Source organism: Thamnophis elegans, chromosome Z, assembly GCF_009769535.1.
Source record: "Thamnophis elegans isolate rThaEle1 chromosome Z, rThaEle1.pri, whole genome shotgun sequence".
Classification (NCBI taxonomy): domain Eukaryota; kingdom Metazoa; phylum Chordata; class Lepidosauria; order Squamata; family Colubridae; genus Thamnophis; species Thamnophis elegans.
Window position 1 is genome coordinate 144,361,026 of NC_045558.1, and position 20,221 is coordinate 144,381,246.

Here is a 20,221-nt window from a genome sequence, read left to right on the forward strand (position 1 = left end):
AGGAAGGAAGCCCAGGGGCCAGGTGGGGCTCTGGGGTCATAAAGTGGCCTGACCTGGCTGGATGCATGTGAGTGGTTGGGGGAGGGACAGAGAGGTCTGGGGCGGGACTGGATGGCCTCCAGGGCCCCTTCCCACTTGAGGATGCCGTAACATGGGAGAGGGAGGTCTGAGGCCCTGGGCTCCTATGTGGGAACGGGGCTGGGGAAGAGAGGCTGCCTGGGGTACAGCATCAGAATGGAAGGGGGGCTAACAGGCGGAGGAAGGAGCTCAGAGGGAAGCCCCCCCCCCTGATCGCCACCCTCCAACTGATCAGGCTGCGAAAGGGGGCTGTACTTTCAGGTGGGCACAATTTTGTTAATGTGGCCCTTGGATAGAGGGGAATTCGCTCATCTGGCCGGGTTTCCTGCCTGGGAACCTGGAGTGGGCCCCACCCTTTGCTTTTGGGGGCCCTGGAGACCCCAGAGCAGCCGCCTGGACCAGCAGCCCTGCCCGGGAGGCTTCTGCCACAGAGGGCTGGGGGGGGGGGCTGCTGGGCAGGAGGAGCAGGTGGAGGGGAGGGTTCCGGAACCCCTGAGGTCGCAGCGCAACCAGGGAAACCCCTGGCTATTTACCTTTGAAGAGGTGGCGGTACTCGCTTCAGGTAGACGGCAGGCAGGCTGGGCCAGGAGGGGGGGCGGCCTGGCCCCCAGGCAGGGGAAGGAGTTGGGAGATCCGGCCTGGGCCGCTGTTGGGGCTAAAGCCAGGTCCCCTTCCCGGTGGCCATCAAGGACCCCCACAACTCTCACCCAGGGGACGGGGGGCTTGGGCCCCTCCGGGAAAGCCGTGCTCCTGCCCCAGCCCTGGCTGATCTGGATGCCCCCCCCTTCCTGGGAGCTTGGGGTCCCTTGGGGGGGCGCCTGGGGACGGGGGGGGGAGGACAGCTGTGCCGCTTACAGGACGGCCTCCCTCCGCAGGCATGGAGTTTGTGACCGGCTACCGGGCAGAGATCCTGGACTTTGCCGAGCTTCTCTTCGGCTGGTACCAGCGCTTCCTCCTGGACGCCGTCTGCCGGCGGGGCAGCGAGCGGCGCAAGAGGCAGGAGAGCTCCATCCGCCGCCTGCCGCCCGACCCGGCCCTCTGGATCCTCCACCTGCTGCCCAACCGCAGCCTGGCCTTCACGGTGGCCGACCCTGGGCAGCAGCTGGGCGGCCGCTTCTACAGCGAGGAGGCCCTGGCTCTGCAGGACCTGGAGCGCTTCATCACCTTCGTGGGGGCCGGGGGGGAGGAGGAGGAGGAGGAGGAGGAGGAGGAAGAGGAGGAGGACGCCGTGGCCACGGAAACAGGTGTGTGGCCGAAGCCCCCGGCCCCCAGGAAGGACTTGGGGCTGTGGCAGAGGCCAGGGCCGGCCCACGACCTTTGACCTTTGCTTAGCCTCACCCCAGCTGGGTAGGGGGCGGCCGTTGGGGGCTTGTAAAGTGGGGGAAGGGCTCCTCCTCCAGCCCCTCTTCCTCCCCCCCCCTCTGGTTTTCCCAGGAAGAGCTTTGTTTTTTGGAAAAAAACACCTGAGCCCCACTTCTTTCCTCCTCTTCTCCCTTGCCGGTTCTTGCTCAGACTACCCTACCTTGCCCTCCCCTGCCCTCTCCCCCCTTCCCTCCCCTCCCTCCCTTCTAGTCTGTTCTTTGTTCCTGGAGCTCACGCCAAAGCCTTAGCCATCATGTAACCACCATCAAACTGGCTTCTCTCGTCGTCGGCTGCTGCTGGAGCCTTGGCGGGAGAATGTCCCCCCTCCACCCGCTGGCCTTGCGCTGTCCTGGCTCCAGAAACCGTGGGGCGCCTGGGCTCCCTTCCCCCAAGGAGGTTGGAGACCCACCGACACTCCGCCCCTCCTCCCTCCCACTCGTCTGCCTTCAGGGGATGCCAAGGAAGAAGCAGGTTCCCCAGGGGGGGCCTCCTTTGCTCATCGGAGTTATTTGCAGCCTTCCTTGTCTTGTGACTGGGGGGGGGGGGGAGAGATCCTGGGTCCTGCAGCCAGCACCAAACGGCCCCCGTCTGCCCCTCCCTCCCACTTTCTGCTCTGCAGGGCAGCCCCTGTGGCGCGTTGAGCACCTCCTGCTGGTGACTGATGAGTACGGCACCATCCTGGGCTTTGACTTCGTGCTGGGGGGCTTCCTGGGGGCGGCTGGGCAGGAGCCCCTGGAGCCCCGGGCCCTCGCCTTGCTCTGCTACAGCATGTTCTGCCCCCTGGGCGCTGGGGAGCCCCGCCGGCCGAAGCTGCTGACCGTGGGAGACCCCGCTTTGCACAAGTGAGTGGGCGGAGGGTGCTGGGGGGGGCGCTCCTTGTCTGCCCACCCCTGACCCTCTTCCGCTCTGGCCCCGGCAGGTCCCTGGAGCCCCTGCTTGCTCGCCTGGGCATCCGGATGAGCAAGGGCCCGATGCGAGGCTGGGGCCCCAAGCCCAGCTTCTCCTTCCCCACCACACGGGTGCGGGCGTGTCACGTGTGCAAGAGACACAGTTTCGAGGGCCAGATCACAGCCTGGTGAGTCCAGAGCGGTTGGAATCGCAGCCCCCCCCCATCCCACCCACCGTCTGGTCACCACCTTCTGCCTGAGCTGGGTATGGGGGGTGGGTCCCCCTTTCCAGACCACCAAGGCTTGGAGATGCTTCTGGTGCCATCGATGGGTCGCCTTGGGGGGCACTGGGGGTTTTTAAGAAGGGATTGGACGCCATCTGAAGATTTATAGGGCTGGACTAGAAGACCTTCAAAGTCCCAGTTCTTCTCATTCTGGAAAGCTTGCCCTGTCCCCCCCCCCAATGCCACTTGGCCAGCTTTGTGCCCCCCGTGCCCAGTTCTATCTCTCCCCTAGCCAGCATTGCCGCGCCGTCTTCTACTGCTCGGAGAAGTGCCGGAAGCTGGACTGGAGCCGCAGCCCCGAGGACATCGGGCACCAGTTTTGGTGCCAGCGCATGGCTGGGTACATGAGCCATGCCAGGGAGCTCGCCAACCTCCCCTTCACCTTTGCTGCCGGTAGGACCCCCACCACATCCCAGAGAGGGGGAGACGGGGGCTAAGCTGCGGGTCCAACCCTGCCTTCCCTCCCCAGAGGTGACCAGCGACACCTTCAACAAGGAGGGCTTCCTGCTTGCGCGAGGGCTGACCCGCGGCTACTGGGTGGCTGAGAGCATGCTGGTGAGGGCCCCGGACTATGGCCTGGGGCTGCAGAAGGGCCCCGTGAAGACCCCCGTGCCCTTCCTCCAGAGTGGTGAGTGGGGATTGGAAGAGGCAGCAAGCAAGGGCAGCTGTGGGCCAGGTGCAAATAACTAGGCCCACCCACGGAAGAGTCCAAACCAGCTACTTCCTTGTTTAGTGCCCATATCCGGTTTGTAGGAATCTCCCCGGACTGGCAGTTTCCCCCTGAGGGAATAAGCCTCCGTGGCTCTCCAGGGGAGCCTTCCGTGTGCAGGTGACCTTCCCAGACTAATAGCCTGCTTGACTCCTCCTCCCGACTGTGCCAGGCCCCCCCATCCCTTCACAAACTGCACCGGATAGATTTCTGGCTGCAATCCAAGGTGCTGGTTGAGACTCCGAAGCTCTTCACGGTGGAGCTTTAGCTGGAGGGACACAAACGCCCCCAGGGGCTGCTGCCCATCCGACCCAGCCGGGCAGCGAAAGGAGTGAATAAATTGGGTGGAGTAAGGGGTCTTAACAGTCTTGCCCACCAAGAGGGGCAAAGCTATCTCAGTGTCGTCCCCCCCAGGCACTCTCTCTAAGGACACTCAGGGAGTGGAGGGGGCCGGGGTCTCCTCACCTTGCACAATTGGGGGTGGGGGCTTTCTCTCTCTGCAGGTAACCCCTTTGAGGCCCTCAGGCCGGAAGGAGGGACAGCACTCCCCCCAGCACCCCCAGAGCCCCCCACACCTCGGACCTTCTTTGGTGAGGAGGGGGCAGCGTGGCTCCTTTTCCCCCTTGCTCTATTTGCACAGACCCTCCCCCATCTGATCACTCTTCTTCCCCCCAACCCCCATGTCCCCCCCTTTTCCTCCAGCGTCCTGGAAAGAGTACTACCAATGGCGGGGGCTGCCTCTCGGGGCCCCCCTGGCCGTGCTGCTGACCTATCCCCTCACTGCCTACTACATCATCACTCAGCTGGCCCCCCAGCACTGTGAGTGGGGGTCCCTCAGCGGCAGAGAAGGGGGGCGAGGCCTAGGGGGCCAGGGACCAAAACCTGGCCATGCCCGCAGGGGCCTCTGGTGGCCCCGGGTGCGAATTTGGGAGCCCCTGCCATGGCCTGGCTGAAGGGAAGGGATGGCCATGGCTTATGGTGCCTTAGGGGTGAGTGGGGATGGGCTGAGGACAGAGCCCCCCTCCCCCCAGGGAGGCCCATGCAGAAGAGCCGCAGGAGGCTCAGTGAAGGCTCCGTCCCTCCCCTCCCCCTCCTCTCAGTTCCAGAGCTGAACATTTTGAACAAACAGTCCCTCAAGATCCACCTGGTGGAGGCTGGCAAGGAGTTTGGCGTCCTGATGGTCTTCTGGGTAGGGTCTCTGGGGAGGGAGGGGGGCAAGAGGGGGGCACTCTGTCTGCTGGAGGACCTCCGGCTCGGCAGCCTGGCAGGGATGGGAAGTGTAGTCCAAGGCCGTGGGAGCCCCAGGGCAGGAGGGGGGCTCCCCTGCCTCTCACCAACATACCCGCCTCCTTGCCCTTCCCGAAGGAGGCTGGGGGGCGGAGGAGGAAAAGGGGGGCAGCTTAAAAAGGAGCCCCAAACACGATCGCCCGTCGCTAGACTCTTTGCCCTCTCCCTTCCTTCCTCCCCTCCCTCCTTTGTCCCCCCCCTCCCCCCTCCCCGGCAGGAGTTGTCAGTGTTGCTCCCCCACGTTTCCCTGGAGCTGCTCTTTGTGGGGGACACGCTGCCCCCCGAGTTGGACGGCCAGCAGTTCCTTTTGCAGAGAGATGTGAGTCTCCCTCCCTTCCGGTTATTCCCAGGGGAGCGGGAGGGGGAGGGGGGATGTGTGTCTTCCTTCCTTCCTCCCTTTTCACCCCCAGCGAGTGGGGCCAATCCTGGCACAGGGATCTCCAGGGATCTTCCGGCTGATTTGGCCGGGGATGAGGAACATCCCTCTCTCCGCCTGCCTTTGGCCCTCCTCCCCAGTGGGTGATCATCACCTCCCCCCCCCGCCTCTTTTCAGGAGGAGCAGGGGGTCTCCGTCCTGCCCGGCTTGGCCCCCAGGGCCAAAGGAGGCCGCCGGGAGCTGCAGCTGGGCTTCAGTGCCCGACCCTACCACCTCCTGCAGGCTCCCAAACCGGACCTGGTGATTGGTGAGAGGACGAGGGGGGGCGGGGGGGCGGCTGAGGGTGGGGGGAGGGATCCTTGCTCTGCATCTAACGCAGCCCCCCCCCCTTGTGCCCCTGACCTGCCCAGGGTTCAACTCCGGCTTTGCCCTGAAGGAGACGTGGCTGAGCGCTTTGCCGCGACTGCAGGTGAGCTGCCGCCAGGGGGAACAGGTCCCCAGCCGCCCCGACCGGGACCCCACCCCCCCCCGGCCATGACCAGCTTGGCCCGGCCTAGACCTCCCCCCACCCTCCTGCCAATGACCGTGCCTCTCTGCCCCCGCAGTCCCTCCGAGTGCCAGCCTACTTCACCGAATGCAGCGCCTACAGCTGTGCCGTGGATGAGGCCGCAGTCTCCATGGCCACGGGGGGCAGTGCCAGCCCCGCCCAGATCAATCCCTTCCGCTCACCCTTCCGACAAGCCGGGATTGACAACGCCATGCCCTGGTGGGTACGAGGGCCCTCCTCTGCCTCCGCCTGGCAGCCACCGGGTTCCCTGCCCTCCTCCTGGCACACAGGGCAGCCGGGCGTGGCCCCTGGGGCAGAGGGCCCCACCGTTTGTGTCCTGGCCCCGTCTTGCCACTGTCCCCCCCCCTCACGTGCCCCTCCTCCCCCGACAGGTACTGCAACGCCTTCATCTTCCACCTCATCTACAAGGCCTCGGCTAACAACCACCGGCAGAGCTCGGTGCCCCCTCCGCAGCCGCTCCTGGCCAATGGGAACCCAGAGCCAGCCGAGCCGGCCCGGAGCCGGCGCAAGGACAAGAGGCAGATCCGTGCGGCAGGGCGCCGGCGCAAGTGACACGGGGGGGCGGGCACAGGAAATAAAGCACTGATGGACACACCGAGACTCTGTGCTGGTTGACACCTTGAGCAGGGGGTTGGTCTAGAAGGCCTCTGAGGTCCCTTCCGGCCCTTCCTGGGATTCCGGGCTCCCTTAAACTGGCTGGTAGCCCCGTCAGTCCTGGGGTTATGCTTGGCGGAAAGACGCATGGCGGGTCCTTTGGGGGGGCCCTTGGCCAGTGTCTCCCCAGGGAAGGAACAGCCATTCCTCTCCTCTGTTGCCCACCGGCAGAGTGCTTCATACGCCCCCCACCAGAAGGGAACACCCCCCCCCCGTGAAATGAGGCCCCACACCAAACGAGGCCCCAAAGGAGGCCAATGGCCGCAGAGACGCTGAAGAAGACATGAGGCTTGGACTCGTCTCCCCTCCCCCTCCTTGGCCCCCTCCCCCCACAGCCACGGGGGGGGAGCGGGGGCTTGAGGGAGATCCTGGCAATTGCCCGGCAGAGGATGATGCACCGATGCCAGCACCCCACCCACAAGCCGTGGGGCTAGGGAGTCAACCTCAGGAAGGATGGGAGACCTGGGGAAGCCGAGAGGGTCCTGGCCACATCAGAGGGGCTGTGGGGAGCAGAGGGGCCAAAGATGCTGGCCGGAGAGGCTCTTCCACAAGCAGACCCCCCCCCATTAACCCCCCTGCCCCCAAGCAGGGCTCCGAATCCTTGAAAGCTGCAGAGCCACAGCTCAGCGAGGTGTGTCTGGCCTCCGGCTGGCAAGGACCCTGGACTGTGCCCTCTGACCTGTGCCCAGGGGATGCCAACCGTGTGGCTCTCAGGCCCCTCCCAGGGCTTTGGGGCCACCCGGCTGGAAGAGGAAGGAGCTGTTGGGCTCCGGTGGGTGGAGTGGCAGCCCTTTGGCCGAGTGATCTGAACAAACAAGCTCTCGCGCGGCCCCTGCACACACGCCACCATGTGCACCGGGAAGTGCTCCCGCCTGGTGGGCCTCACCCTGGTGGTCGCGGCCCTGGCCTGCATGGCAGCCAACATCCTGCTGCTCTTCCCCAACGCCGAGAACCAATGGACGCCGGATAACATCACCAAGCAGGCCTGGCTCATGGGGGGCGTCATCGGCGGGGGGCTGATGGTGAGTGGGCCGGGTGGGGCGGGGGCTTCTCCTGGCGTCTTGCTGGATTCTTGGGAGCTGCCCTTGCCGGAGCAGCTTCTCCCAGGGCCCCTGGGGGCAGGGCGAGGGGCGAGGGATGGCTCGCTTACTTGAGCTCCAAAGCGAAGAGTCTCGAAGAGTGTCAAGTGCTCCGGGCCGAGGGTCTCGGGCTGGGCAAGGCTGCCGCATGTCTGGAGGCAGAACACTTCCTGGATGGCCAGGGCAGGGGGGGGGGAGTCATGAGGAGAGGAAGACCCCGACTCCATCTAGACCCTTTGTAAGCAGAGCGCCCCCCCCCCCCCAGTCCCTCCCTCTGGGCCAGCCGGTTCCCTCTGCAGCTCCGCTCTGCTCCTCCTGGACTTTGAGCCGGGTGCTGGGCGCTGCCCTTGGTGCCAGCCGGTGACACTCGCAGGGAAGCAGGGAGTGGTGAGCTCCATGGCTGCCTGGCTTCTGCCTTCCCTGAGGGGGCGTCCTGGGCAGAGGGGCACCTCCAAGCCAACCACTTTCCCTCCCCGCAGGTCCTCTGCACCGGCTGCTCCTCCGTGCGGGCCGGCGGGAAAGGATGCTGCGGCTACGGATGCTGCGGGAACCGCTGCCGGGTAGGTGGAGGCGGGAGAGGCTCCCTGGGAGCTCTGTGGTTCCCGTGAGGCTGAACCCCAAAGGGGGCTTTGGCCGGGCTCGGCCCAAGACGGACAGGCCCCCAGCGGGGTCATGGGCAGCCGAAGCCCGGTCAGCTAACACGGGGAGAAGTTGAGGAGAGTTCCTGGTGCCCCGCTTGGCTCAACCAGGCCCTGGGCTCACCTGGGACGTGCTCTGCTGGCTGGCAGGGACGCCAGAGTTTATGGGAATCCCCCTCTTGTGTGGGGTGGCCTTCAAACCCTCTTCCATTCGCACAGCTGAGCCCTCCCAAACCAGCCAGGCCAACCGGCTAAGCCGACCGCCAGGTGGCCCCACGAAACAGACAGGGATGGCAGGCAGTGCAAAGCCAGGGGCTCGGCGCTCGGGGCCCTGGGCTGCCAGGGAGGGCCCGTGGGTGCATGGCGGAGAGAGGAGCCAGAGGGGCGAGCCCTCCCCCACCCCCTTTTCCGGCCCCACGGCAGATGCTGCGCTCCGTCTTCTGCTCCATCTTCGGGGGCCTGGGGGCCTTCTACTGCCTGGTGGTCTCCTGCACAGCCCTGGCCGACGGGCCCTGGTGTGAAACGGAGGGTCAGAAGTGGGCCTCCCCCTTCAAGGACCTCAGGTGAGCAGGGCTGGGGGACAGGAAGCCCCCCCCCCCACGGCTGGCGAGGTTTCTGCCGGGGGAGCAAGTGGGGCATCGGGGGAGGGGCTTCGGTGTGCCCACCTTCCAAATCCGAGCTCTTCCTCCCCCTCCTCTGTCAGTGAGAGCTATCTTCGGAACCAGACCGTGTGGGAGGTGTGCGTGAACCCCCCCTCCATCGTCCTCTGGCACGTCGTGCTCTTCTCCATCCTGCTGGGGCTCAGCCTGCTGGAGCTGGTGCTGTGCGGCATCCAGGTGGTCAACGGCCTCCTGGGCACCGTCTGTGGCGACTGCCGCAAGGACAACGACCGAGCTGTAAGTGGGCAGCGGAGGAGGCGCCTGGGACGGGAGGGCTGGTGGTGGGGGGTCAGGGAGCAGATGGCCCCAGGAGATCACCGGGGGAGGGGGGCACCCTCCCTGGGAGTAAAGCCCCGCCCCCCCCATCGCTTGCTGGCCTTGTACGGAGGGACGTTGCAAGCACCCGGGGGGGGGGCCACGAGACCCTCAAGCTCTCTTGGCTACCCTGTAGCTCACGGCTGCTGCCCTTTTGATTCCCTGCCAGGGGGAAGGCCTGTGAGACCGACCGACCGACCGACCGGAGCACTCGCACCAACATCCACTCCTCCCCCCACTTGCCCCCTCCCCACAAATCTCTTGGCCAGCAGGGGTGCAATCGCGAAGGTTTATTGGAAGCCCCCAAATAAACGGCTCTCTGCTGCAGCCTCCGTCCACTCTGAGGGGTCTTCTTGGCAGAAGTCGGGCGGGGGGTCCTGGGAGAAGCTGGGGGGGGGACCTGTGGAGAAAAGGCCGGTGCTGAGAGCCAGGAAGGGGCCGGGGGGGGGGAGCAGGGAGAGTTGAGTGACCGGAAGTGGCCAGTCTGCAGCTGAGATGTGGGCATCTGACTTGGGGAGGCTGGGAAGGACCTGCTGGCCACTCCTGGGCAGAACCGCTCTGGGGCAGGGAGAGAGGGGGGCATTCAGGGACCCCCAAAAGAGGTTGCTCCCACTCTCTCCAGGGAAGGGGGGTCCATGAGGGGGGAGGAGGGGCTGCATGGATGGCTAGTTAGGGGAGCAGGGGGAGGAGGCCCCCCCAAATGTCTGGGGCTCCTGTCCCGCTTTCTGCAGGGCCCCCGGAGAGGAGGGGCTGGGGCAAAGTGGGGGGGATCGGGCCATGGGGTGGGGGGGCTGCTTGTGCCAGGACCTACCTGTGGGGGCTCCGTGGGGGTCACTGGGTGCAGCAGAGGAAGCGGAGGTCGTTGAGGGCGGAGTCATCCACCAGGACACCCCGGATGGCCTCCTGCTTGGTCTGGATCCCGCACAGGCCCTTCAGGCAGGAGGGGCTCCAGGCTCCGTACTCCCCCCAGGGCAGCCCTGGCCCCTCCAGGACCTTCTTGTCTGAGCAGGCGAAGCGGATATTGGTGGCACCCATGTAGTCGGTGATGCCACGCCGGACACGCTCCACCCGCAGAGAGAAGCCCGTCAGGTAGCTGCCCGGGGAGCACCAGAGGGGGTCAGTCCAGTGGCCCCACCTGAGGGGAGGCAGAGGCCAGAAGGTTAAATGCTGGCGAGCTCCCTCCTGCCACCTTCTGCCCCCTCGTGTGTCGCACCGCCTGGCTTTCCATGGAAGAGAAGCTTCCGAGGGGAGGCCCACTTCCCCCCCCCCCCGCTCGCCCAGGTACCAGGAGGGCTTGGCCGGGGCATCCGGGGCTCCCCTCACTGCAGGCGACATTTCTAACCGCAGGAAGCGCCTGGCGACATCAACGCACCCACACCCGCCCCAATGCAACGCTAGGGCGAAGGCGAGGCATCCAGGGCTGGCAGGGGGAGACGTTGGGGCCCGGGAGAGATGAGGAGAAGGGGGGCTGCTGGGGGGGCAGGGAGGCAAGCAGGGGACCGACTCACACGTTGCTCTGGGACTCCACCGTTGTGGCCTTGGCCCTCCCACCGTGGCTGCCACGCGTGCAATGCAGCCGGAGGCCGTTCAGGGCCGTGTCGTCTTTCGCCTGCCCCTGATAAGGCTCCACCTGGGACGGAAAGACGGAGGGACGCTCAGGCCACAAGGGGGGAGGGGAGGGCAGGGGTCAAAGAGCAGCTCGGACCCCAGATGCTTACCTGCTTACCAAGTCAGGGAAACGAGGACCGTGGGGGACAATGAAGGAATGGCTCTGTAGGTGCTCAGGGGCATTCGGCTCTCCCTCCTCTCACCTGGTTGGTCTGCATTCCCTGGGGGGCGGGCTGCAGCCCCTCCACCCTTCTTCCCCTGGGCTCCCCCCCCCGCACCTTCCTCCTCAAGCAGGGCCCCAAACCAGGGAAGGCAGGGAAGAGGGGCGATTACCTTGAGGCTGAATCCTGTGGCATAGGTCCCTCGCGGGCACATCTCCTGCCAGGCCCAGGGACCCCAGGGACCCCCGTTGGACACCCCAATGGCCGGCCAGCTTTCCACAGCAACGCCGGTTCCTGCCAGGGCTGCCACCAAAAGCCACAACCTGAGAGCTGCCATGGTGCCCAGCAGCTTCTGCCCGGGGGTGCCCTTCCTCTGCTTTTATACCCTCTTGCCAGAAAGGGGTGGGTGGGTGGCCAGGATCGAATGACTCCCAAGATCCCACCTGGGCCCTGAAGGGGACAGGTCCAACCGGTTGGGATTAGGCCGAACAAAACAGGTGTGGAAATCCTAACCTGGCTCTCGAACCCCTTTCCAGGAAGGACAAAGGCCGGGCTGGCAGGAGGCCCCTCTGGGCCCTGGGAAGCCCCCACCTGGCCTGCCTGGAGGGGTGGGTCCCAGAGGGTCGGGGGGCTCTGGGGGTCCCGAGAGGGGAAACCAGCTCAGAGCCAGGGTCTCAAAGGTGAAAGCAGCTCTGGGCACAAGGGAGCAAATGGGGGGCTTTGGACTCTCCTCCCCTGGGCAGGAAACAGGGAGGGGGGCTCTGGCCCACCTTCTCTGCCAATGCTGGGTGTTGGGATCCCCCAATGATGCGTGTGTGTGTGTGTGTTAATACGGCCCCTCCCAATTTATCCTGCAGCCTGCGAGGAGCTAAAAGTCCTTTAAATGCTACTATGGGTTGGCAAGGACAATGCTTGGAGGGGGAGGGGTAGAATAGGGGGTGGGGGGCACCATAAGCAACTGCCCAAGAGCCAGGCGTTTGCCAAAGGAGCCCCCTCCCCTCCAAAGGAGGCCCATCTTTTGCAGCCTGCAAAGGCTTCCCCCCCCCTCCCCCAGGGAGGAGACTCCCCTGCCAGGACCAAGCACCCGGCTCCTTCTGGCTCCTTTGCGGCTCAGCCGGACTGGAGAAGCCGATTCAGGGAGCCTGAAAGACGGGGGAGGGGGGAGGTTCCAGCTGGGCCCCCCCAACTCCCCCACGTTTCTAAGGAGCAGCAGAGAGCCCCCCAGCCCCTGGGCTGGAGAGGCCTTTGCCCTCCTGGGCTGCTTCTGGGCTGGTGCCTGGAGGTGGCGGGAGGGGTCCCAGGCACCCCGACCCCTTCCTGGCCCTCTGGAGTGAGAGGGGGGCTGGTGGGGAAGGAGCCATAGCAGGGATCTGGGGGACCCCCAGGCACAGACTGTTCTCAGTGGATCCCTGGCTGCTCTTCGTCCGCAACCCCCCCACCCCCGGGGGCCGGAAGGGGCACTTCTGCGACGGGGCCGTGAGGGGGGTGGGTGTGTCCTGACAGGCCGCCAAGTGGGAGCATCTCGAAGGGGGGCACGAGTGGCGGGTTGAATCTTGGCCCACTAAAGTGGGGAAATATCCCTCCCCCCGCCTCCAAGCAAAATGTGCTCGCCCTTCCTTCTCCTCCTGGGTGGGGCTCCGTGGGGAGCCCCTGCTAAAGTCCCCCCTTGGATAAAGCCGGCTGCCCCCTTAGGTGCCCCACCCTGTCCCTTCCCTGGGCAGCCTGAACCCGTTTCCAGCTCTTTCGAGGGCGGCACAAGAGGCTTTCATGCAGGTGGTGCCATCTGGGCCCTTTCGCTTCCAGTTCTGGATCCCACTGCCAGCCCCCCCCCCAATGAAAAGAGGAGCCCCACCTTAAGAAAAGCACACACAGCCTCCACCTCGGAGGCACCTGGGACTGGAGGGAGCAAGCAGGGAGGGAAGCCGCCCATAGCATTCCAGGATCGGGGAGGGGATGGGGGGCATCAAAGTGCAGGACCCCCTCCTCCTGCCTCTGCAGCCCCAATCAATCGGGGGGGGGGGCGAGAGGGAGGAAGGGAGGTGGGCACACATGGAAGTTCTGGAAGCCCCAAACGGGACTCCGTGGGGCAGATCTGGCAGCCTGACAAAAAGGGGGTGGCCTGGAGAGATTGCACCTTGTCCGGCAGAGCCCCCTCCTGTCCCCGGCCTCCTTTTCCCCCATCCCAGAGGTTCCCAGGGGGAATGGTTGGCAGGCTGCCCCACCCCCACCGCATTGGGGTTCCCTGCTCACCCCTCCCCCTGGAGGGCCCCAGCAGCCTTACCAGCCCTCTGCCCCACCAGCTCCCCCTGCCCTCTCCAAGAGTGTTGTAATATAGTTGGAGCCCTGCTGGAGGGGCCCCCTCGGAGCCGCCCGGCTCAGCCCTCCCCCCTCCTCCTCCTCCTTATCTCTGCCGGAAGAGAGGGCAGAGGGCAGGGTGCAAAGGCCTGCTGGTCCCTCCTGGCGGAGGAGGCAAGAGGCTGGAGATGGGGGCTCCCCTGCGCCCCTGCCAGCTGCTGCTCCTCCTGGGGCTCTTCCTCCTCCTCCTCTTCCTCTCCATCCGGCACCTCCGTAAGTCAGGGACCGGGCGGAGGGGGGGGGAGGCGGGCAGGGGCCAAAGTGGCCAGGCTGCAGCTCACCCTCCCTGCGCTTCTCCTCCTGCAGCTAAGCTCTCCCTGGCTGCCTGTGCCCGGGGTGGGCATCGGTGCCCATGGCCTGGGAAGACGCTGCCCAAGGAGGAAGAGGTGAGAGGGAGAGCCGCTTTGCCGGCCTTATCAGTCGGGGAGGGAGGGGGGGCCGCACCTTCTTCCCCCTTGATGGGGAGGGGTGCCAAAGACCACAGGCCCAATAACTGGGGGTGGGTGGGAGGGCGGGCAGGGAGGTTGAAATCCCAGCAAGGTTAGAGTCATGGCGATGGGCAGATGGAGGGGACTCTGAAATGCCTTCCACAACGTATGTGTGTGTGTGTTTTTGTTTGTGTTTTTGTGTGTGTTTTTGTGTGCCTGTGCTTGGAGATGAACTGCCTGGAGGGCATTTGGGGACTGTGGTTTCCCAACCAGTGAGTGAGTGGGAGGGGATGGAACTTAAAACTGAAGGAAGAGGCGTTAAGTAAGAAGGAAACGGGGAAGGGGGGGACACTTTAATCCTTTCCCTCCACCCACCTCCAGCCCCTCCTTCTCTTTCTGCAGCCCCCCCCTGCCTCTGGCCCTGCCGGGACCCCGACACCCCCCGTCCCTCTCTGGCGGGAAGAAGAGTTTGACATCCGGCAGCTGCAAAGGGCTTTCTCGGCCAGCCTCTCCCCCCGGGGGGAGATCCTCCTCCGAGAATACCTCCAGGGCTGGAGGCAACTGCTCAAGTGAGGAGGGGCGGGGGGGGCTGCCTCTTGCGTCACACAAGGGGGGGTTCTGACCCAGGCCCCGAGGGATCCAAAGCTTGCAATCTCCTTCCAGGAAGAGGTGGGGGCCGCCTGGGGGCCTTCAGCTGCCTCCCCCTTCCACGACTCCCTCCCACTGGGTTCCTCAGCAGTGCCCGGCCGCTTGGAGCCTTGACCCGCCAGGCCAGGAGCCTCTTCCCCCCCGCTGGCCTCCAAGCAGACCCCCCCACCCCCCGGGCTAAGAGCCGTCGGCCCTCTGTCTTTGCGGGACCGGGAGCTCTGGGAGAGGAAGCGCCTGGGCACCGGCTGGCCGGGGGGGGGGGGGGAAGTGCCTGGGCAACCTTCACGGACGGCTGTGCTCTGCAGGTTCCTGGAGGCGCTGGGCACGGCCTTCGGGCTGATCTCCCGGGAGACGGAGTCCAAGATCGGCATCCTGCAGCGGCACCAGGAGGGGCCGCACGGCCTCCACTACCGCACGGTGCAATCCATGGTGGCCTTTGAGCTGGCCTCGGGCCTGGTGGGCTTCCAGTCCCTGCCGGCCCACCAGCCTCCCTCGGGCTGCCGGACGCTGCTGCGCCTCCATCGCGCCCTGAAGTGGCTGGAGCTCTTCCTGCACAAGCTGGGCACCAGCCCGAAGGACGGGAAGCCCTCCCGGATGTGCGCGGAGGCCTACCGGGTGGCCCTGGCCCCCTACCACAGCTGGTGGGTGCAGCAGGCCGTTGCCCTGGCCTTCCTGGCCATGCCCTCCCGCCAGGAGCTCTACCACATCATCGTGCGGGGGGAGAAGCCGGCGGCCGTCCTGGCCACGGTGGAGAGCCTGGGCCGGGTGTACAACGCCACCCAGGAGGTCTACTCTGCCCACGGGATGCTGGAGCTGCCCTAAGGACGCCCAGGGCAACGCGGTGGGTTTCACGCCCGGCACCCGAAGGACCCATCCGGGGCCAGAGGGCTGCTCTCCCAGGCAGAAAGTGCCTGCCCCTGCGCCGCCATGCACCGCCCAGAGAGCAGCCCCCCCTTCAGCGCCTGGGGGTCCCCAGTGGAAGACGGCAGGGGTCCCTTCGGGGGAGGGGAAGACCTGAATAAAGAGCCTTGGGACCCAGAAGCAACCATGCCTCGTGACTGCCCTCTGCTGGTCCGGCCGGGCCCCTTTTTCATCCGTACAGGAAGCGGCACCCCATCGCATCTCCTGCACCCCAAGGGTGGGTTAGAGCGCCCCCACCCACCCCCCGGGCTGTGGTTCAGCTGGACACCGCCTGCCCCTCTGCCCCTCGGCTGGGGAAGGGCGGCATGCAGGGGCTCCACGTGGAGGGAAGCAGGCACTGCCCTCCGACCCAGGTACAGCCCCATCTGCTCTGCAGCCCAAGCAGGGCCGCTGCCAGCCAGGTTTTTCTCGGGGTGACTCCCTGGTTGAGTTGAGAGGTTCAGACAACTCGGCAACTGAGGCCCAAACACAATCATTACTGAAGAGGGGGGAAAGAGGGGGTGGGGGGGGGGAATGCCTGATAAGACCCTGCGGTTGAACAAAGAGCTCTGAAAAACAGAACCGAAAAGAACAGCCATAAAACAGGGGGAAAGATAACAAATCCAGCACAATCAGAGAACAGGCTGAACCTGCACGGCTGGGATCCCGGAAGGCCCAGCAAGAGACGGGGGGGTGGGGGGGCTCCCTACCCGGGCCAAAAGTAACCCAAGGCCCCTTGGGGCTTCTCCAGAGAGAGAAGGAATCTAACCCAGCTCTGGGTAGGAAAGAGGGCAAGGCTGGAGCGCAGCCAACAGGCTCCCGATATGTAAGGAAATTGGGGGGGGGGGGGAGGGTAGCAGAGCAAAACATACCTGGGAAAATCCCAGAAAAGGAAAACAAGCTTGAAACCCAAGGAATGTGGGGGGGGGGGGATTCCCGGAAGGGTCCTGCCAGAGGAATCTCATTACTTCCTTTGACCAGTTTAGCGGGCCAAAGGAATGGCGTGGGAGTGGGGGTGGTTGGGCACTTGATAAGGCTGGCCTCCTTCTTGACAAAATTGAATTAGTTAGTTTAGTTTAGTTTATTGATCTTGTATGCCGCCCACTCCCGAAGGACTCCGGGCGGCTCACAATAAACAAGGGAAGGGGATAAATAAACAAGACAACACCTTAAAATATGCAACATTCACAATTTCCGTGGGGCTGGATGTTTCACAAGCCCCCCGGCCTGCTGGAGCAGCCAGGACTTGGTGGCTTTGCGGAAGGCCGGGAGGGTAGTGAGGGTCCGGATCTCCACAGGGAGCTCATTCCAGAGGGCTGGAGCTGCAACAGAGAAGGCTCTCCCCTGGGGAGTCGCCAGCCGATATTGGCCGGCAGATGGAATCCGGAGGAGACCCAACCTGTGAGATCTGATCGGTCTATGGGAGGTAATCGGCAGGAGGCCGTCTCTCAGGTACCCAGGTCCGATGCCATGTAGGGCTTGATAGGTGACGACCAGCACCTTGAAGCAGGTCCAGAGACCAATGGGTAGCCAGTGCAGCTCGCGGATAGGAGGATAGGTGTAACGTGGGTGTATCTGGGTGCACCCACAATCGCTCGCACGGCCGCGTTCTGGACTAACTGAAGTCTTCGGAGACTCTTCAAGGGCAGCCCCATGTAGAGCGCGTTACAGTAATCCAGTCTTGAGGTCACTAGGGGCTGGGAGGGGGGAATGGAGGCACTACCAGAGGGAAAGCCAGTCCTCCATGGGCCTCCATCCGTGTGGAGGGAGGGAAGCTGTGGGGGAGATCCTGGGCTAGAAGTCCTCAACACTAAACAGCCCAGAAAGGGGGGGGGAGGGGGAGAGACAGTCATAAAATTTGCAGAGGGCATCAAAGCAAATGGGGGGGGGGAGCAGATTGACAGCAGCTCAGAGAAGAGTCTGTGGTTCAAGAGGATCTCCGTGGACTTCAACACTGGGCTCCATCCAGGAGAAACGTCGCCCAGGAGTGAGCGATCCAAGATTCCTCCATCCCAGGCAGGGAAACCACAGGCAGACGAGAGGGGGGGTCCCTGTGAGCCCCTCGGGTGCCGCAGCTGCCAGAAGAGCCGAGGGCGACCTGGGGCCGCATCAACCGAGCCCCCGGGGGGGGGGGGAAGGTGAGAATCAGGGACAGCAGCCCCGCTCTAGGCTGCCTGGGCTGGACTGGAGCTGCCACGACGGGCCCAGTCCGGGTCGCCTCGGGGACTGGGGGGGCTTCTGCCCGCGGGCTCCGTGGTGGGAGAAGGGCCCGCGGAGGGGAGCTCTGCAGGCACGCGGGGACAGCCTCCCTCCGGGGGCTCCAGGACAACCGCGGAGTCCGGGGTGGACTAAGTGACCTCGAGGGTCCCTTCCCGCCCGAGCACCCCCTGGTTGTGCTGGGGATGCGAAGAACCTCCGGCTCCCCCGTCAGCCTCTTCTCTCCCAGTGGGATCGGCTTTTAGGGAGCTTTTCATCCTGGAGGGCACATTCAGCATCAACGGACAGCAGACCGTTCCCACGTTACGCGAGTCAGGGAGGCTGTGCGCCGCGTTTCCCAACCTCGGCCCCAACCTTAAGACCTGCTGGGGGATTCTGGGAGTTGAAGTCCACAGATCTTAAAGCGGCCGAGCTGCAATAGCAATAGCAGTAGACTTATATACCGCTTCATAGGCCTTTCAGCCCTCTCTAAGCGGTTTACAGAGAGTCAGCATATTGCCCCCAACAATCTGGGTTCTCATTTTACCCACCTCGGAAGGATGGAAGGCTGAGTCAACCCTGAGCCTGGTGGGATTTGAACCGCTGAACTGCTGATCTAGCAGTAGCCTGCAGTGCTGCATTTAACCACTGCGCCACCTTGGCTCTTAGCTGCAGGCTAAGCGTGGGCGCTGGCGGAAGTCTTAGGAGCCGGGCAAAAACGTTGCCGCTCTAGGACATCTCCAGAGACTCTATTAGTTGAAGAGATAGAAACGGCAGAGGCCCCAGTGGGAGGCCTGCCCGGGCAATCCAACCAAACGCACGAGCGCCGCCAACAGGACCCGCCGGTTGCTGCGCGGGCTCCCCTCCGCTCGGCCTCTCCGCAGGCGCCGTGCCGTAAAGCGCCGTGCCGCGCGCGTCGGCGTTTTTGCGCCAGTGTCGCGCTCGGGCGAAGATGGCGGCGGCGGCGATGGCAATGACTGGGCCGGCGGCGGGTCCGAGCCTCGGGCTGGCGGCCGGTTGCCCGGACTGGACCCACCAGGCGGAGAGCACCGGGGTGAGGGCGGGCGCCGGCGGGGGCGGGAGGAGGCGGCGGCGGGGCGGTCCTGGCCGGGGCCCCCGGGGCTGACGCTCCTTCTCTTCCGCCGCAGACCACCATCATGGCCGTGGAGTTCGAGGGCGGCGTGGTCATCGGGGCAGACTCCCGCACCACCACAGGGTGAGTGGCCGGCGGGCGGAGGGACGGGGCTGGGGGGTCCCGAGAGGAGGCAGGGGACGGGCGGAGGGAGGGAGGCGGGCGGGGGTCCGGGAGGGAATGACGGCTGTGCCGCCCGCAGGTCCTACATCGCCAACCGAGTCACGGACAAGCTGACCCAGATCCACGACCGCATCTTCTGCTGCCGCTCCGGCTCCGCCGCCGACACCCAGGCCATCGCTGACGCTGTCGCCTACCAGCTCGGCTTCCACAGGTCTGTGTGTGTTTGGGGGGGGTGTTGCAGGCTCTGCGATGGGCGGCAGGACCACCCTGGCAGGTGCCACTGATCTGCCCGTGGAAGCCCCTCTGGTCTGCCTGGGTTGGTGGTGGTGGGGGGGGGGCCTTGGAAAGCGGGGGGGCTTGTGGGGGCTGCCTGCAACCCTCCCTCTCCTCGCCCTGCAGCATCGAGCTGGACCAGCAGCCCCTGGTGCACACGGCAGCCAGCCTGTTCAAGGAGATGTGTTACCGTTACCGGGAGGACCTGACGGCTGGGATCCTGGTGGCCGGCTGGGACAGGCTCAAGGGGGGGCAGGTGAGGGGCAGCCACGTGCTCCCCAGGTTCTGGGTGGGGGGGGGGGTGAGCCTTGTGGGAGCCCGGCCCTTGACGCTGCATGCTGCATGCCTCCCTGGAGGATGTCCTGCCTGGGTGGATGGACGTCCATTTGGGCACTTTTGTAGCAATGCCAACCGCCCCCCCCCCCCAGCCCTCCTGCTTCTGGCTGCTCTGCCGAAGGTTTCTCTCGTCTCCCTTCCAGGTGTATTCGGTCCCCATGGGGGGCATGATGGTCCGCCAGCCCTTCTCCATTGGGGGCTCCGGCAGCTCCTACATCTACGGCTTCGTGGACGTTTCTTACAAGCCCGGGATGAGTAAGGAGGAGTGCCTGACTTTCACAGCCAATGGTGAGGAGACCGCAGGGCCCGAGGAGCCCCCGATTATAGCAGTTAGACTTATCTACCGCTTCATAGGGCTTTCAGCCCTCTAAGCGGTTTACAGAGTCAGTGTTTTGCCCATTGCCCCCAACAACAATCTGGGTCCTCATTTTACCCACCTTGGAAGGATGGAAGGCTGAGTCAACCCTGAACCGGTGGGATTTGAACAGCCGAACTGCAGTCAGCTGAAGTAGCCTGCAGTGCTGCACTCTAACCACTGCGCCACCTCGGCTCTAATTATGTCTCCGGAAGGGGCTGACTCTGCTTCTCCTGCCTTCTCTCCTTGCAGCCCTCGCCCTGGCCATGGATCGCGACGGCTCGAGTGGGGGCGTCATCCGCCTGGCTGCCATCACCAAGGACGGTGTGGAGCGCAAGGTCATTCTCGGCAACGAACTGCCCCGGTTTTCCTCCATCTGAGGTGGGGGTGGGTGGGAAGGCGGTGTGGCCCCCAGTGACGCCTGGAACAGCCTGCAACTCTTGGGGAGGGGGCTGGGGGTCGACTTTATGTGCGTTTGGTGGGTATTAAAGGCAGAAATCCTCACTGAGTGTGGCTGCTTTCTTTTGGTCCTTGCGGGAACGACATGGAGGGGGGGGCACTTTTGTTTACTGCCTGCCAAGAGCAGCCTCTTCTTCTGCCCCTCCCTCTGATGAGGTCGGAAGCTTTGCAGGGGACAGAAGACCAAGGAAACAGCATGAAGCCACCAGCAGCCTTTGGAGGTTAAAGGGGCCAAACCAGCCGTTCCCCTTTGGGATCCTTTGCTAAATCAGAAAATTGGGTTAATGGGGGGAGGGTTCGAGTGAACACTTCTTACCCCCTCCCCCCCACAAACAGCAGAGGGTGGGGGCC

General features: G+C 64.8%; 4 protein-coding genes across 7 annotated transcripts; 3 read left to right on the forward strand and 1 right to left on the reverse strand.

The window, feature by feature from the left end:
• Nucleotides 1-940: 940 nt before the first annotated feature.
• Nucleotides 941-15,137, forward strand: LOC116521676 (ceramide-1-phosphate transfer protein-like). 3 transcript variants are annotated; one of them, XM_032236334.1, is made up of 4 exons: nucleotides 13,052-13,233; nucleotides 13,327-13,406; nucleotides 13,830-14,017; nucleotides 14,402-15,137. In XM_032236334.1, exons 1-4 carry the CDS (start codon nucleotides 13,149-13,151, stop codon nucleotides 14,916-14,918), a joined length of 870 nt encoding a protein of 289 aa, XP_032092225.1. In that variant the 5' UTR covers nucleotides 13,052-13,148; the 3' UTR covers nucleotides 14,919-15,137. The 3 variants fall into 3 exon arrangements, with proteins under 3 accessions (XP_032092224.1, XP_032092225.1, XP_032092226.1); XM_032236335.1 differs by having other exon boundaries at nucleotides 13,851-14,017; XM_032236333.1 differs by lacking the exons at nucleotides 13,052-13,233; nucleotides 13,327-13,406 and adding an exon at nucleotides 941-1,306 and having other exon boundaries at nucleotides 13,851-14,017.
• On the forward strand, nucleotides 7,001-9,223 carry TM4SF5 (transmembrane 4 L six family member 5). The gene is made up of 5 exons (XM_032236336.1): nucleotides 7,001-7,227; nucleotides 7,764-7,844; nucleotides 8,346-8,485; nucleotides 8,626-8,818; nucleotides 9,066-9,223. The coding sequence occupies exons 1-5, from the start codon at nucleotides 7,054-7,056 to the stop codon at nucleotides 9,078-9,080; spliced, it is 603 nt and encodes a 200-aa protein (XP_032092227.1). The 5' UTR covers nucleotides 7,001-7,053; the 3' UTR covers nucleotides 9,081-9,223.
• VMO1 (vitelline membrane outer layer 1 homolog) lies at nucleotides 9,167-12,878 on the reverse strand. Of its 2 annotated transcripts, none has more exons than XM_032236338.1 (4): nucleotides 12,518-12,878; nucleotides 10,405-10,526; nucleotides 9,708-10,031; nucleotides 9,167-9,296 (listed from the first exon to the last, which is right to left on the reverse strand). In XM_032236338.1, the coding sequence occupies exons 1-3, from the start codon at nucleotides 12,593-12,595 to the stop codon at nucleotides 9,728-9,730; spliced, it is 504 nt and encodes a 167-aa protein (XP_032092229.1). In that variant the 5' UTR covers nucleotides 12,596-12,878; the 3' UTR covers nucleotides 9,167-9,296; nucleotides 9,708-9,727. The 2 variants fall into 2 exon arrangements, with proteins under 2 accessions (XP_032092229.1, XP_032092228.1); XM_032236337.1 differs by lacking the exon at nucleotides 12,518-12,878 and adding an exon at nucleotides 10,838-11,113.
• Nucleotides 15,138-18,103: 2,966 nt separating the features above from the next.
• PSMB6 (proteasome 20S subunit beta 6) lies at nucleotides 18,104-19,915 on the forward strand. Its single transcript, XM_032237041.1, has 6 exons — nucleotides 18,104-18,246; nucleotides 18,341-18,408; nucleotides 18,527-18,658; nucleotides 18,847-18,976; nucleotides 19,200-19,344; nucleotides 19,664-19,915. The coding sequence occupies exons 1-6, from the start codon at nucleotides 18,145-18,147 to the stop codon at nucleotides 19,789-19,791; spliced, it is 705 nt and encodes a 234-aa protein (XP_032092932.1). The 5' UTR covers nucleotides 18,104-18,144; the 3' UTR covers nucleotides 19,792-19,915.
• The last annotated feature ends 306 nt before the right edge of the window (nucleotides 19,916-20,221 follow it).